Raw genomic sequence first — 16,470 nt, 5'->3', positions numbered from 1 at the left:
TATAACATATTATGCTTAGGCCTGCTAGTTAATGGGATTTTGAAAACTAACAGTGTTAAAAATGTGAAAGAATATTTAAAGGGACTAGATTGTTAATTTAGAAGAAATATATGCTTTCTTTAGCATAGTTAAACTGATAAGCTATGACTGTTTCTTTTCTGTTGTTTTTATATTGACATAAAATAGAATAATAATAGTATAGTACTGATAAAATGAAATATAGCAGATAGAATATTGATGAATTGGTTTTACTAAGGGAATAGATACTTGGTTTAATAGTGTATGTTATTGAATACAAAATAAAACGAGGGGGGGGGAATGGGAAGGGAATGGGAAGCTGTATGCAACTATGATGATGTGAGCGAGATATTCGGCTTGCTATTTTAAAATGTATGGCTCTTTTCTATGTAAATTGTTAAAAAATAATAATAAACTTTGCCCAATTTAGGCAAGTCAAAAAAAAAAAAAGGAGAGACAGCCGTTTTGGCAGTTTATTCTGTCAGGGAAGTGACCAGGCTGATGGAGTGTACAGCATAGCCAATGGGAGAGCTGGAAAGTGCCAACGCATTAGGGCTTTTGTATATAAAAAATATAATTTAACAGATTGGGGGATCCCATATCAAATCAACAAATGGGGAGTTGCACTTGTGGATTTTGTGGCTCTTCCCCCAGTTCAGTTTGGTGTAGTGGTTAAGTGTGCAGACTCTAATCTGGGAGAACCGGGTTTGATTCCCCACTTCTCCACTTGCACCTGCTGATGTGACCTTGGGTCAGTCACAAGCTCTGGCACAGCTGTCCCTGAAAAAGAGCAGTTTGTGTCAGAGTTCTCTCAGCCCCACCCACCTCACAGGGTGTCTGTTGTGAGAAGGGGAAGGGAAAAGAAGTTTGTAAGCCGCTCTGAGACTCCAAGTGAAGGGCTGGGTATAAATCCAATCTTTTCTTCTTCTTCTTCTTAATGTGGCTGAAAATATATTGCAAAATATCAGCTGGAGAAAATTCCTCCTGATACAGCAGACAGAAAACTGAACAGGAAGGTGCAGCTGTCACCTACTTGAAATGTGTATTGTGGCTTCTCTTCTCAAGATGGATGAAGCCAGCATCCAAAAAGTGTTTGAGCTTAGCTATAAAACATTTCAAACAAGACACAGTCATAAATGCCATATTTCTGATGCACAAGATGACTGTACTTTTTTTTTACACCTGACCAATCTTCCCAAGCATACAAATGAGAGCAACTGAAACAATTTCTGGGTTATTGTCAATAAACTAATGGAAGCTGGTGCATTTAAATACACAGAAAGCTTTTTGATCTTATGGATTAAATATGTTCAAGCAATATGTAGTGTACAATTCTACAGAAAAAAACACTAGCTGCAAATTCACAAACAAAGGCAGAGCACCACTATTTAAGCCCACATACTGTTACTAACTTAATAGAATTTAATGGTATTTAACTATATCAGACCAAATTTATTTATGGAACAGGAGCTGAAATGTGCATTCCAGGGAATAGCATTTTGTTTATAACACTTATTCATGAAATCTATCCTTTTCAAATGTGCCATCAGAGAGTTAGCTACTAAAAGCAGTTCAGTTTCTTCTTGTAATTCATATACCTGTATTCAGTTATGAAGGAAGATACTTTATGATATGATGGTATTCCCCACAGTGCCACTTCAGGGTCTTTCAATAGCAAGAAAAACTTGATTTTAATTTCTCCCCTTCACTCAGTATAGTTAGTGACCATTTATCACTATGGGAGGAAATTTTAAATGCTAGATAATGTGTGAATTGGTTCTACACACAACCAGAGTTTATATATTTCTTATGTTCATTAACAAATATTTTATTCACTTTGGGTAAATAATGTATTAAGCCCTTGGCACATGAAAAAGCTTTGTGGTAAGTTAACTGTTAAAAATGGCATAAAGGGTTACAAACACTGACTGCAATTAAATACTACTAAAGTTTGGATCAAATGACCACAATATTTCTTCACTTTGTATTCAGTTAACTGTACACAGATACATAACTACTAAATGTTAAATTTAAAATAATACCTTTTAAATAAATCAGTTTTTCTATCACAAAAATGACAGATTTTCGAATCCAACCTGGCTACAGACTAATTTTTAATTGTGTCATTTAAAAGATCTTCTAAAATTCTTTATCTTATTCATCAGTGACAAAATTCACAAGGGTGGATTTTTTTCCTTTCTAGTGAGTTGACCTGTTCAAAGTGTTAAAGATTGTTTTTAAAAATACTGCTGTGTAGAAATATTTCAAGCTATAAATTTGCAGTGAGGAAAGCTAACAATGGAAGTCTCAAGTGTAAAAATATGAATTGTTATGTGTTACATACATGTGATGTAAATATAGTATTAAAGGAACTTAATTAAAAATTTCAAGTGTACTAATACTAACTAGCTTTGGGAGTATTACTTTTATTTCCCTTGCACTGTTCTCATTTCTATAGTAATGCAGTAGCACTGGCAACATAACCATCTAACAGCTGTGCACTAGTACCTCTTAAAACAATGTGCTGCAGTAAGCACCCAGCAGCTGCTGATGAGAGTGGCACCACATAGCAATCTTCCATCTCCATGTGATGATTTCAGTCGCAGAGCAACTTGCCAGGGCCATCCGCCCCTGAAAAAGGAATTACAACAATTCATCTTAGTACACCTTGTAAAATGGCAGTGAAATGGCAACTGCTATTTTATCTTTAGTGTAGCACTTTATCTACTATCTTGTATTCTATGGATGGAAGCTTTTTTTTTCTTGCTTCCTTCTTAAAGATTTTTTTCTGTTCAGCCATATTGATAGAACATTCAGAATTCCATTAACCAACTCTCAAGGTTAAAGTTACACACCATTCAGCCAGCTAGCTTTCTCAAGTTTTTCCTCCTTCAGTCAACCAGTTTAACTACATCCTCTCAGGTTACATTCTTTATACTAAAAACAAACAATATACGAAATAAACGATGACTGCTAAGGTTAACATAATTCCATAACCAATGTGTCCTAATTTCCTTTGCTTTTTCTGTTCATGCTCTATTTTTTTCCCCTGTACCTCAACGTCAACCAAAATGGCAGACACTGCATGAAATACATCTAACGCCATCTTTTATTTGTATGGGAAATCTTAGTATTTTCTATATACTCTCACCCATGTAGGACTTCGTTCCAAATATACATGCATAGTCGGGGGCTGTAAGGACACTAAAGATTCTTTTAAACTTTTCCCATACAAATATAGAACCAGCAGGAAAGGAAAGAATTTCTTGATCAAACTTTGAGGTAATAATCATTTTCACCAACTGCTTGTTTTATAAACTACCCATATAAGTATCTTTAATGGCTGCTATAGCTTATTCATTTAACCATTATATAAAAGCAAAGCACATTTATATGTTTAGTTGATCCCACATTTTGTAGGGGGCTTTTATTATATGAAAGGAAGACTATAAAATAAGGGCCACTGCATATAATAATGCAATAGTAGAACTGGGTTAAATCTGGGCATAGATGTCAATAGTGGCTATTCAGAAGAAAAATGCAAAAAGAGACACTTGCTCATAAAAATTGTTATTTCGATGTTTTCCAGTTTCTCCAACCCTAATAAGAGGGGGGAAAGCAGGAATATACGATGGTAGACTAGATTTCATCATCATGATAATAGTTCAGAAACAGTTTTCCCTGACCTGGATAGCCCAGGCAAGCCTGGAAGAGTGACCCTCCAAGGAATACCAGGGCCGGGATACAGAGACAGTTAATACCAAACCGCTTCTCTGAAATGTCCTAGCCCCACTTGGAGTCGCCAGAAGTCACCACAACCTTCAGGGTTCCAAGCACGCACACACAAAATACCCCGCCAAAAAAAAGAAATACCTGGGAATTAGAAAAACCAGATTGTACAACAGAGGGTGGCAAAAACTGCAGCCGCAATCATGTAAAAATATACTTTTAAAATGTTAAAATCACCCTACTTTTGTTGTTCTTTTTCTTATCAACTGAGTATTTCAAAGGAACTCAGAGGTGTTAATGGCTTGCCTAAAGCCATACAGAGCCTTCATAACTGAACAGCAATCCAAATGCAGGTCTTTCACATCCAAAGTCAACAGCTGGTACAATATCTAGTATATTCATCAGTAACATGGCTGAGAAGTCTAGAACTCATAACATATGAGGTCTATGTATGTCAACCTAATACCAACGGCAACAATACTTCTTAGTAGCATTCTGCTGGCAGTAAGGTTTGTTATTTTTAAAATTTACGTAAATATCAATTACCTTAAAGAATTCTTCCCACCAATGATACGTTTCTGGCGACGATGCAGTAACCTCAAACCACATACAGAAGCAAGAGAATCTATCAGAAAGGAAATCACAGAGATTAAGTTCTCCAACAGGAAACAGTATGGAGTGCTTATAGACACAAGGAAGTGGGCCCAGCACTAGCTTGTGTGTTATTGCTGACAACCTCCACTTCTATCCATTTTATTTTAATTTGTGCTTTCCCCCCATGTATATTTATCAATATATGTACTCCCTTTTTCCAGAAAAAGTAGTAATATTGAACTTTATACCCACCTTTATTACTGTTCCCAGATGCCTTCTTGTTAAGATAGTCACAGATCACCCCAGCATCTTCACTATGACGGCAATTGTGTCTGCCAATATCCTGTTTAATGCAGTCAGACAAGGATCTTTCATTTCCTGTGCATTTCACATTATCAACATGGATCGGGCCTTTTCCTTCTCCAAAATATGCCATAGTCCTTGCTCTTGCTGGGCCTCTAGAAATATGCATTTTAAAGAAGTTAATTATGACAAAACCAAAAAAGGACATGTTCAATATAAGAGCTAACATCCTTGAGGCTACATGTTATAGAAAGCTACGAACATCAGTAATTAATGTCCATGTGTACTGCGAATTTTAAAAATGCAAGATCATTGTTCAGATATGGATAGCCTCTATTTTCCCAGTTATAGCAGAGAAAATAATTAGATTTCCATGTAAATGTTTTATTTTATGGAATTTTAATGCAACCACTACTATCGAGATATGTTTACTTTTTGAATAGAGAGAAATCTATGTCCCAGGCAGGGTGTTTTCCTTTTTGAAATAGTTTGTAATACTTGTGCTGCTACACAGAGATGGTTCTTGGCACAGCTCTCGTTGTTGCTGTGAATGCTCAGGCATTTGTGCATTTGCAGTAGCAGTGGAGCATCCACACATAACTTTTTCCCCTCCTTTGCCTGAGCCCTCCATGGCTGCCATTATCCTCCTGCCATCCACAGTTGTTGTTTTTTTCAGACTTAAAAAAAACCCCAGCAACAGCTATAGCACTATTGTATTATAACAATGTACTGGTTCCCAGCTTTTATTTTTGTTTTAAATTGCTAGCATGTTTTGTAGCAGGGTTATGAGAAAGTGCAGCCAGCATATTTCCCCTTATAACGCCACAATTAAAAGGACTAGAGGTCCCGGTGGAGGGGGGAAATGGCCGCTACTGGGACTGAGGAAAGCAAAATTGTGCCAGGGAAGGTAGGACTTGAAAAAAAGGTGCAGCTTTCCATCCACATTACACTGAAAGGCACTTTGGTTATAATCTTTCCAAAAATATTGTATCAAACCAGGTTTGGGAACTACTACTGCAGTGTGGGAGAAAACACAGAACCAGAACAATCAGAAGACAATGTCATGTCGATGTACCTGTAAACGGTGCTGCTGAAAGAATATCGTAATTTTGCTTGTAGAGCTGTGCAACAGAAGGTCTAAAAAGCACAACTAAGGGAAAAGGGTGGAAGGATCAAAAAGGACCTGAAGGACCCCCTCTCCCTTTATGAACACATGCAGCCAACACAGCAGCATTTATTGGTTCACCTCACTGCTGTCCAACATGGGGGTGTTTTTTGGCAGTTGCCCCAGCACTACTGAACAGTCTCTCAGATGAGTTGGCAGACTTTGCCTTTGCTAGAGTTTTGTGAGAGTTTTAAGTAAAAAAATAAAAAATAAATCACGACAGCCTTTGCAGTTCACTTAAATGTACTACAGTTGAACAAATTTTGAGTCCAGCGGCACCTTTAAGACCAACCTAAGTTTATTCAAGGTATGAGCTTTCATGTGCACTCACACTTTGTGCACTGTTTAGTTTCAGTTCCTTATGAAGTTAATACAAACAAGCATATTACGAAGGCAAAACCATGAACACTTTCCTGGGACTAAGTCCTATCAAGTACCCTTCAGTAGAACACTGAGTAGACTTGCTTAGGACTGCACTGTATGTGCTGCATGATGCAGTCTCATTGTCTCTGGTCAAGAAGATGAGATTTGAAGTTGGAAGGAAGCAGAAAGGGATGCAGGTATACATCTAGTTACCCATTGGCTTTGTGATATATTGGTCTCCACTTAACTGACCAATGGTGCCCTTTCAATTCTGATAGGAACATGTAGTCCTGTGGAAGCCCCTATACTGCTGCACACAACTGAGTTCACCAGAAGCAGGCAGGTAAACACTGAGTACTACATAGTCTCATATGCCAATTTCAAAACCATCCAAGTACCAGACATTCAAGCAAAGCACTTAAAAAATCAGGGATGTGCAAATATTCTGAATATAGGCTTATAAACAGAACTGGTGACAGTGCCATGTTAAGTCTGTCTGTAGCAGTAGAAAAGAGCAAGAGTCCAGTAGCATCTTAAAGACTAATGAAATTTGTGGCAGAGAATGAGCTTTCATGAGTTGCTGCTCACTTCTTAGTGTGCAATGACTCACGAAAGCTCATACCGTACCACAAGTTTTGTTAGTCTTTAAGGTGCTACTGGACTCTGACATCATAATATATTGCTTTGTCAGACTAGGATCTGGGATACCCAGTTTCAAATCTCCACTTTGCCATGAAGCTCGCTGAGTGATCTTAGGCCAGTCTTTCCCTCAGCTTCACCCACCACACAGGGTTGCTGTGAGGATAAAATAGGGAAGGGCAAACCATGCATGCTATTAATAATGTCCTTCTGCATTTGTCTCAGTATGCCTCACTATGAATTACTGTCACATTTGCCAACTCTCTAGCATAAATTTAGCATAGCTTACTAAACAAGGATACTGAATGATGTGGGTTAGCAAGAATGTATCCTGGCAGTTCTTTAAAAACTCCACTGGTTGCCAATTTATTTCTGGACACAATTCAAAGTGCTGGTATTTAAAGCTTTAAAGCTCTAAATAGTCTGAACACATATAGCTGGATACCTGAAGCTGCCTTATACTGAGTCAAGCCACTGCTTCATCTAGCACAGTACTATTTAATTAACAGAAACTCTCAAGTCTCAGACAGAGTAAATCTTTCTCAACACTTGCTATCTGAGATCAGCTAACTAGGGATGCCTAGGGTTTAAATGGGAATTTTCTGCATGAAAAGCATGTGCTCTGCCATGCATCCCTGAGGTCAGGAAGGATATCTGAAGGACTGCTAACTCCCGTGAATTTGCCCACCAGTTAAGATGAGTGCCCCCATCTTCATGTCGGAAAGTTTTATTCACTACTTCGTAGGGGATTTCTTTATTATATTTTTTATCTTACTGGTTGTAATTTTGTGGGGGGGGCTTTTGGTACTTTACTGTTTTTAAAGTATCGGTTTCTTTGTTTTTCCTTAGTTGCTTATAATTTTGTTTTATTTTACATTGTTTGTGGTTTTTCATTCTGATGCTGCTGGCCTCCAAACTGCTTTGAGCATTTTTTGAAAACGTGCTTAATAAGGCCTCTAAATAAATTTTAAAATGCTACCACACTATCTGGATTCATTTAAATGGAGTTTGCTTGGGGCTCCACAGAGAAGTATCATTGAAATCAATGAGGGAAGCAACTATATATCAGCAGGGCTTAAGGGTTTGACCCATTTAAATTCCAGACTGAACTATCCACTCCATATAGTTCCATACTTAAAGTATAATCTTTCTAAACAGAAATCAAACGTGTCCAATTAAATTGTCATTGGGACAAGCAATGGGATATGAACATTCTAAATATGCATTATTTTTTATTATTCAATCACGTTTACCACAAAGAGGAGGAAAGGAACAGCCAGCAATTCTTGCCGGGGGGGGGGGGGGGGGGGACCTCGAGGGGGAAGCAACTATATATCAGCAGGGCCAAGTGGTCTCTGGAAATTTAAATTTTCTTGCCCTGAACTGCCAGAAAATTTAATACTTCAGTGAATTTAGCAACCCTATATATTCATATTTACAAAATAGCCCTAGAATGATAGGTTTAACTTTTAACCCACAAATGACATGTATTTTCTTGTTCCAAGACCTTCCTCCCCCTTGGATAATTATACTGATTGCAGATATTGCAAGGAATGTACAGTTCCCTGACAGCTACTCAAGGATATGTTTGGGCTTTATCTATAAGACAGTTACAAGGTACAGGAGGCTGTTTTACAATTCTGTCTACTACTGGGGTCTAAAGTTGAGAAATCTTCCAATTACATGGATTAAATCACAATGAGACTGATTCATACTGGACAACAGTTTCTGCATGCTGCTTAACCTAACTTTTAAGACATTTGACTATTTCCTACATGTCATAAGTAGTGATGGACACACAGCTGCCGTCACTATTTGATTTGTGTGCTTTGTAAGCTGAGTTACACCCCCGCAATTTCGTCCTTCTAAAACACAGTTTGGTTTATTATGGGCCAGTTACAAACAAAATGTGACATCATCAGGGATATGACAGTGTCAGACTCCCTACTCACTAAAATATTTCATGGTTCCCTAAAAGCTGTCCTCCAAACCCCCTTATCTTGGCTGCTTCTCCAGCTGTTGTTGTAGTTCATGGAGGCCTAGTCCTTTCCATTCCTATGTCTCGAATGCTTCTATAACAGCAACCCAGATGTCAGGAGCACATCTATCAGACACCTTGAAAAATCCACATTTACCAGGGCTCCTGGCAAGGAGTAGGCTGAGAAGGAGGGAGAGGTGCTACTTCCTTTCCTTGTCACCAGATCAGGGAAAGGTAAGTGAGTGGGGAAGCAGATTTTTTCCCCGGCTCAATTTTTTAAAAAAAATTACACTGAGACATCAAGTCACTATTTATGGTAAGTGTCATAAAGTCAATTAAGTTTCCAGGGCTCTTTTTGTAGAAAAAGTCCAGCAGGAACTCATTAGCATAATAGGCCACACCCAACAGCAGGAACTCAGCATATTGGGCCACACCCCTGACAGCACAGCTCATTAGCACATTAGGGTATGTTACCAGAAGTGTGGTTATCCAGCCACACCCACCTTTTGCTTGTCATTCTGTTTACCTTGTTGTCAAAACCCAGGGCTTTTTTGTAGCAGGAACTCCTTTGCATGTTAGGCCACACACCCCTAATGTAGCCAATCCTAATGAGTTCCTGCTGTTGGGTGTGGCCTATTATGCTAATGAGTTCCTGCTGGGCGTGGCCAGCTCGGGAGCCAGCCGGAACTCCGTTCCTGTGCGTTCCTGCCCAAAAATAGCCCTGGAAGTTTCCATTCCAAACAAATGTCTGCAATCTTAATAGTTGTTATGCAGAATTAGGGCCTTTCCACTTTAATTCAATCCTTTTCTTGTATACTTTTCACATTGAAGTTATTTTCACTTTGAAGTTACAACCCAGACACTGGTGGTGGTAGAAAGTGTTGTCAAGTTGCAGCTGACCTATGGAGACACCGTAGGGTTTTCCAGTCAAAAGACATTCAGAGATTTGTCATTGTCTGCCTCTGTGTTATGACCCTGGTCTTCCTTGGTGGTCTCCCATCCAAGCACTGTTCAGGTTTCAAGATCTGTCAAGATTGGGCTAGCCCCTGACCGTCCAAGTCAGGGCAACTCAGAAACTACAGTTTGCTTAGTCAAACCATCTGGCAAAGTGTGGGATATCTTTCAGAAACAATAATACTCAGCTAACTAGTTCTTTCATAATAAATAAAAAGATACCATCTGCTCTGAAGTTCGGGGGGGGGGGAAGAGAGTCATGCTAGAACAAGCACTATTGTTACAGATTCCTGAGCAATCTTGTCATAAAATGCAGACATGCTACAGCATTTCTTTATGCCCCCCAGCTACAAGTGCTGGACCATCATAAAAGGCATCTTACACCAGAACCTGGACAGATAAACAAACATGCAAAACAGTCCTATAAAAGTTTATTTGTACGTAAGCCACACTGATTTCAGCTGGGACTTATTCAAAAGTAAATACACATAATATTTTAGCCTTGATCCAGATCCTAACCTAGACAGGGCTTTTTCTGTCTTAGACACTGCAGTGCTTGAATGCTAAAAGCTAATACAGCATAGTCTGCAGCAAGCTTAAAGAGCAATGCAAGTCTCAAAATGTGATAGTCTCAACTGATAAAAGTATTTGGTGGAATATCCCAGAAAATAGGGAAAGGGATGGGAGAGGAAAAGCAGCACCTCCTCCACATCCCTTCTGCAGTTTGAGAGCACTGTCCTAAACAGGTCTACTCAGAATCCTCCCAGGAAAGTGGAAATCGCGTACTTACACTCTGTGTAATACAGAGACCTTTATTTGAATACACAGGTCAGTTACCCTTCTTGAGGCAAAATGTATCAGCTGAAAAAAGGTTTGGGTTGTAGACTGGATGTCGGAACACCTATCCTAGACGATTCAAAGGTGAATTGCAAATCTTTTAAAGATAACCAAGTAAGAACATTAACACTATGAAGTTTTAGTAAATTGACACTGGAAAGTCTTTAAAGGCCCTGTTCGCACGAGGGGTTTTGGGTCGGGAGAGGGACAGATCGGGGGCGGAGAAAACGGGTGCGATCCCACGGCAACATCTGGGAATCGTTGCCTGTCCATCCCCGATTCATCCCTCCCGCCCAAAACCCCGCACTAAAAAAGAACCACCTACCTAGGAGGTTCTTCAGAGAAGAGCGCCTCACGCCTGGCCGTGGGATCGCCGACGCGTCCTTGCGCTGGCGCATCCCCGGGCTCCTGGCCGAACTGCGCATGTGTGAGCATGCGCAGTTTGCCAGCCTCCCCTTCCCACCATCGCTTTCTCCCCAGCATCTGATCGTGCCGGGGAGCGCCGCGGCTCATGGGATCCATGGGATCCAACCTGGTGTCTCAACTTTGGTGCGGCTCAGAATGAGCCGCACTTCTGCCGTCGCTTTTCCTGCCATGTGGCAGCAGCCAAAGTTCATCTGCCTCTTAGCTTCTCTTTCATTGGAATCCGAGGCAGATTTCTCATTAACATAGTTAGACCTTCCAGTGTCAGTTCTCCATTTTCTCATGGAATAAGAAATACCACATCGAGTAAATATTTTACTGTAGGAATATATCTATATTCAAGCAACATTCTATAATGTATCAATCAACTTACTCAAATTTTAGATCTCATTATTTTTGTCTCTGCTCTCCATTCTACCAACTTGTTTCTTTAAAAAAACATGTTCTTTCCATTACTGCCATATGTTATTCATGGTTTTGATACCAAAAATCCTTTTTCCCCATGACAGCAACTGTGCTCTAGTGTTCTTTACAATGCATTTTTCTATTATAAATATTAATTGTGACAATGGAAAAATATTAACTGAAGTCCAGATAGTTTACCAAATTTTAGTGTTCATTTATTTTGCTACAGAAAACCATCATCTTGATTTTTTAAAAGTCTGCCTAGCCTTGGCAGTCATACATGCACCCAATAATTTTTCCCATTCCAATACACATCTTTTCTCTATTGATGTGGTCTACAAATTTAAACATGCTCCAAGAAAACCAACCCAAAGCCAAAGATAACAACGAAGAGCCATACTACGAGCTCTACAAGTGCAGTGGGGCTTTGGGATATTTGTTATCAGAACATAAAGGTAGAACTGCTGGATCATACTAAAGACCCATACTGTTTCCCTCAGAGGTCAAACAGATGTCTCTAGAAGGCCTAGAAGCAGGCCACAGATGCCACAGGATCCCTGTTTTGAGATTCAATTAAACCATTATGGATAACTGCTTTCGACTGATCTATTCCCTATCTGTTTGTATAATCACTCCTTAATGCCGCCTAAGGTAGTGGCCACTGAAAAATATTGTCCAGTGAATTATAATAATTAATTATGCATGCCATGTGAATTTAAGTGGATACACCTGAATTCTAGTATTATGCGGGGTCGAGTCTCAATCCATGTTCTACAGAAAATCCATCATTTCATATGCATCTACCACATTTTATAAACATCTACTACATCTGCTAGCTTACATCTAAGTTGAAAATATAATAACCCAAATTCTTTAATATTCCGTGAAATATTTGGCTGTCCTTTTCTAAACCTTTCTAAAGGTAAAAGTAAAGGTTTCCCTTGCTCAAAATCTAGTTGAATCTTACTCTAGGGGGCAGTGCTCATCTCTGTTTCCAAGCCGAAGAGCCAGCACTGTCTGAAGTCTTCTCCGTGGTCATGTGGCCAGCATGACTAAACACCGAGGTGCACAGAATGCTGTTACCTTCCCACTGAAGTGGTACCTATTTATCTACTTGCAATTTCTTGCTTTCGAACTGCTAGGTTGGCAGGAGCTGGGACCAGAGATGGGAGCTCACTCCATCATGCGGCACCCGGGTCTTGGAACTACCGAACTAGAGACTTTCTGGTCTGCAGCTCAGTGTCTTAACCTCTGAGCCACCGCGGCCCTAAAACCTTTCTAACTCAACACTATCCTAGTATAGATATTACCAGAACTATGCACCATAAATGTATACAAGGGAATTACATTACTGCCCATTTTATTTTCAGTCCCTTTCCTGATTATCCTTAGCACAAAGTTTACCTTTATTACCACTGGTGTGCACTGTCGACATTTTTGTCAGGCTTCTCACTAGAACTTCAACAGGACTGCCTAAACAGAATAGTATATTTCCAAGTCCAATGACTTCAATGAACTTAGAAGGTTGTAACTCTGCTTAGGGTTGCACTGCAAGATCTCTTTCCTGGTCATTCCCTGCCAGTTCATACCCCATTGTGTACCATTTTACACTTAACTTCCATTGACAATTGTTTGATGCATTGTTCTACACTCACTTAGTTTGGAAAGATCCTCTAGAAGATCCTCACAGGGCCGGCTTAGTGGTTTTTGCTACCTTAGGCAACCACCTATATTCAGTATAGCCCTAGTCGGACAACCAACTAGCTTGCCCTGGACCTGGATTTAGGTGTCATCTGCAAACCTAGTCACTTCATTGCTCACTGCCAATTCCAGATAATTTATGAACAAAGAAAAGAGGACTGGTCAGGGCTACACTATGTTATACAAACTGTGTGGCTGCAACTGAAAATGCATTCATGTAACTTCCCATCCTTCATCTCTTTAATGTCTAGCAGAACTTATCTCCTGACTTAACAGCATTTTACCTATCCTTGAATCACCTGTGATGGGGGGAGGGCAGGGAGAGTTGTGATGTCAGAACTACTATACATTGTAGAGGGAACAAGGGAGGCCATTTATTTATTTGTTAAAGGAATTCATGCTGCACCCTTCCACCCAAAAACAGGTTCAACGTTTAAAACTTCACTCAAGATAAAATAACCTAAAACAGAAAACGAAACACTGAACTAGCTAGCAGATAAAAAGGAAAGCAGGCTACAAGCAAGTTAAAACAACATTTCAAACAACAAAAGAACTCTGAAATGGCTGTATCCCTGGTATTGCATTTCAGATGGTGAGGTAATATGAAGAAGGGCCTCTAAATGCGACCTACATGTCCCCAGGCAGGTTCATATGGGAGAAGGCATTTCCCAAGTCTCAGAGCTGCCATTCACTGCCAACGCCTAACACCTCCTTTGGCTCTCATACAGGCCCACACAATGCACAGCAAACCATTTCTGAAATGCAAAGAAGTTCCAAAAGCATTGGGTTATACGGTTCAAAGGGGTGGAGGGGAGCTTTCATTTGGCACATGCAAGCATTCAGGCCTGTGTAGGAAGATCTCCAGAGTGTGACTTTCCTCAATTATAGTGCTAGTCACAGCCATCTAAAGAGGATCCCTCATTGTGCAGCTGAGATTTATACTGAAACCACTTTAATTGAGGAAAGTCATCTGTTGGCTTGGAACAAGTCTAAGAATGGACTGTGTAAGCAAAGAAAAGATACACAGTGAAATTAAACACACACACAAAGAAATTCTGTTACATGTGGTTTCCAAAGTTGGGCAGGCTTCTTTTCAAAGATCATCTTTAACAAAACATGCAATACAATACATATTCTGCCTGTGAGCCCTTCATGCCATTACAAATTGCCTATCCAAACAACTCCCACAAAGGCCAGTTTTGAAGATGTTCAAATGCATAAATTTGAAAGTTTTCTTTTGATGTACTATTTAGATAAAAACTGTTATTGTTGCATGTATCTGGGGGGCTAACTTATGCATTCCTGGGTACCACTCTCTTCTCCTGATTAATCCGAGGGTTGAAATATCTGACCCTCTTACAGATGTTCTGGCTCTATTGGCCAAAGCTTCATAGATGTAGAATTTGGATGGTGGGAGGGGGAAGGAGTGAGGAACAAGTGCGCTGTCCTCAAGAAACAGGTGGCGGGGCTTCTTGCCTTTCCAGATTACACATGGGATAACAACACAGCAATATTTACATGAAATACCACTTCTGTATAGAGCAGGGATAAGAATGAAAGGGAGGGAGAAAAGAATGACTGGACTGAGAAAAAATCAGGTCACAGCTTTATTGATTACAGGTCCTTAGGTCTTGGCACAGCACAGGCCACTAGGGGTGTGCATTCAGCACAAACCAAGCCACCACCCACCCACCCCGAAAAATACCTTACCGATATTTTTAGGGTATTAATTAAGCCAAATACAGATCAAAGGATCTGATTCAGCTACCAGTATAGTTGAGCCTGAATAAAAGCCAAAAAATTTTTGCTTCTATTTGGGTTAGCTACACCAAGGAGAGGATCAGCTGGGGCAGCCGGAGCTGAGAGCTCCACGCTGCCTCGGCTGCTGGGCTCTTCTTGAACTGCAAGAGGAGCGAGCCCAGGATTGGCCAGGGCAGCAGGAGCCTCTCTTGCCTCGCCACTGCACACAGATCCTGGGGCCAGCTTCTCCTGCAGAGACTTCCCTGCCACACGCAGATCCTGGGGCCAGCCTCGGGCTCGGGCTGACTTTTTTTTTTTAAAGCCGGTGTTTTTCAGTTCAGGTCTATTGGACATTAAAAAAAATCAGGATTTCCAAAAAAATCCCAGTTCCAAATGCCATACCCGGGCTGACTTTTTTAAAAAAAAACCGATGTTTTTCAGTTCAGGTCTATTGGATATAAAAAAAATCAGGATTTCCAAAAAAAATCCCAGTTCCAAATGCCATACCATTATTTGGATCTGCAATTTTTCAGAAATACCTAATTTTTTCCGGGTCCAATAGACGCAACCCAAAAAATAGTTGCACATCCTAGGCACAATGGGGTGCAGCTAACAGGTCAACTGCTGATGGTGAACCCCCCCAACCCTCAAGGAAAGAAAGCTAGTCTTAGGGCTGGAAGCAGCAGAAAAGGTTGTTCCTGCCCGCTACCACCTCTTGGGGACATGATCAACATTCCAGTCCCAAAGTTGGTTGCTGTGTCCCTGATCCCCCTTTTTTAGGGTCATGCAGGGACCCCACCCCTGTATGCCGTGTCCTATGTCCCCAGCCAATGCCTAAACATCTGCACCAAGTTATGCTCATTTAATAGTACAATCAAACATCCTCCGGTATATCTATATATCTAATAGCCAAGTTGACCCCGTGAGTGCGGATCGCTAAATCAGCGCTCCGGGGGCACTTGGGGGGGGGAGGTTTGTGCACACGTGGGCCAGTCCCCACGTGTGCACAGAAATGCTAAACCTTGAAAAAAATGTTCGGGGGGATGTTTAAATCCCCCCAAAAGTGCAAGACCGTTCCGTGCACATGCGCACAGAACGCTTGGCAACCGAGGCTGCCGTCGCCGCTGCTTGAAAGGGAAGCGGCGAGCAGCGAGGGGGGGGGGCTGAGTGGCAAGGGAGCCTAAGGAGCCTCGCCGCCGCCGCCTCGGAGCCAGCCAGCTGGGCGGGAAACATCAGGGCCAGGGGGGTGAGGGGGGACTTGCAGCCGCCGCCGCTAAGGAGCCTCTCCGCCACCGCCGCCTCGGAGCCAGCCGGGCGGGCGGCCGGGAAACGTCAGGGCCAGGAGGGTTAGAGGGGGAGAAAACCGCCGCCAAGGAGCCTCGCCGCCGCCACCACTGCCACGGAGCCAGTCGGGCGGGCGGCCGGGAAACGTCAAGGCTGGGGGGCGGGAAATGCCGCCACCGCTAAGGAGCCTCGCAGAGAGACTGTGGGGCGAAGAGAGAGAAGGGGGGGAGAGAGAGACTGTGGGGCGAAGAGAGAGAAGGGGGGAGAGAGAGACTCTGGGGCGAAGAGAGGGGGGAGAGAGAGCGGGGGGGAGAGGCTGGGGGGAAAGGGCAAGAGG

The 16,470-nt window shown here is 41.3% G+C and overlaps 1 protein-coding gene across 1 annotated transcript in view; it reads right to left on the bottom strand.

The window, feature by feature from the left end:
* The window catches only part of PRSS12 (protease, serine 12), a 68,531-nt gene that overhangs the window by 15,467 nt on the left and 36,594 nt on the right, over window positions 1-16,470 (bottom strand). The window contains exons 9-11 of the mRNA XM_015405925.1: window positions 4,594-4,799; window positions 4,294-4,372; window positions 2,527-2,649 (exon numbers count right to left, since the gene is read on the bottom strand). Coding sequence (XP_015261411.1) covers window positions 2,527-2,649; window positions 4,294-4,372; window positions 4,594-4,799 — 408 coding nt within the window. The remainder of the gene's footprint in view (window positions 1-2,526; window positions 2,650-4,293; window positions 4,373-4,593; window positions 4,800-16,470) is intronic.

Source organism: Gekko japonicus, unplaced genomic scaffold (genome assembly GCF_001447785.1).
Source record: "Gekko japonicus isolate JY-2015 unplaced genomic scaffold, Gekko_japonicus_V1.1 scaffold264, whole genome shotgun sequence".
Lineage (NCBI taxonomy): Eukaryota > Metazoa > Chordata > Lepidosauria > Squamata > Gekkonidae > Gekko > Gekko japonicus.
Note: the sequence above shows the minus strand (reverse complement) of the source record. Positions and strands in the feature narration are given on the sequence as shown.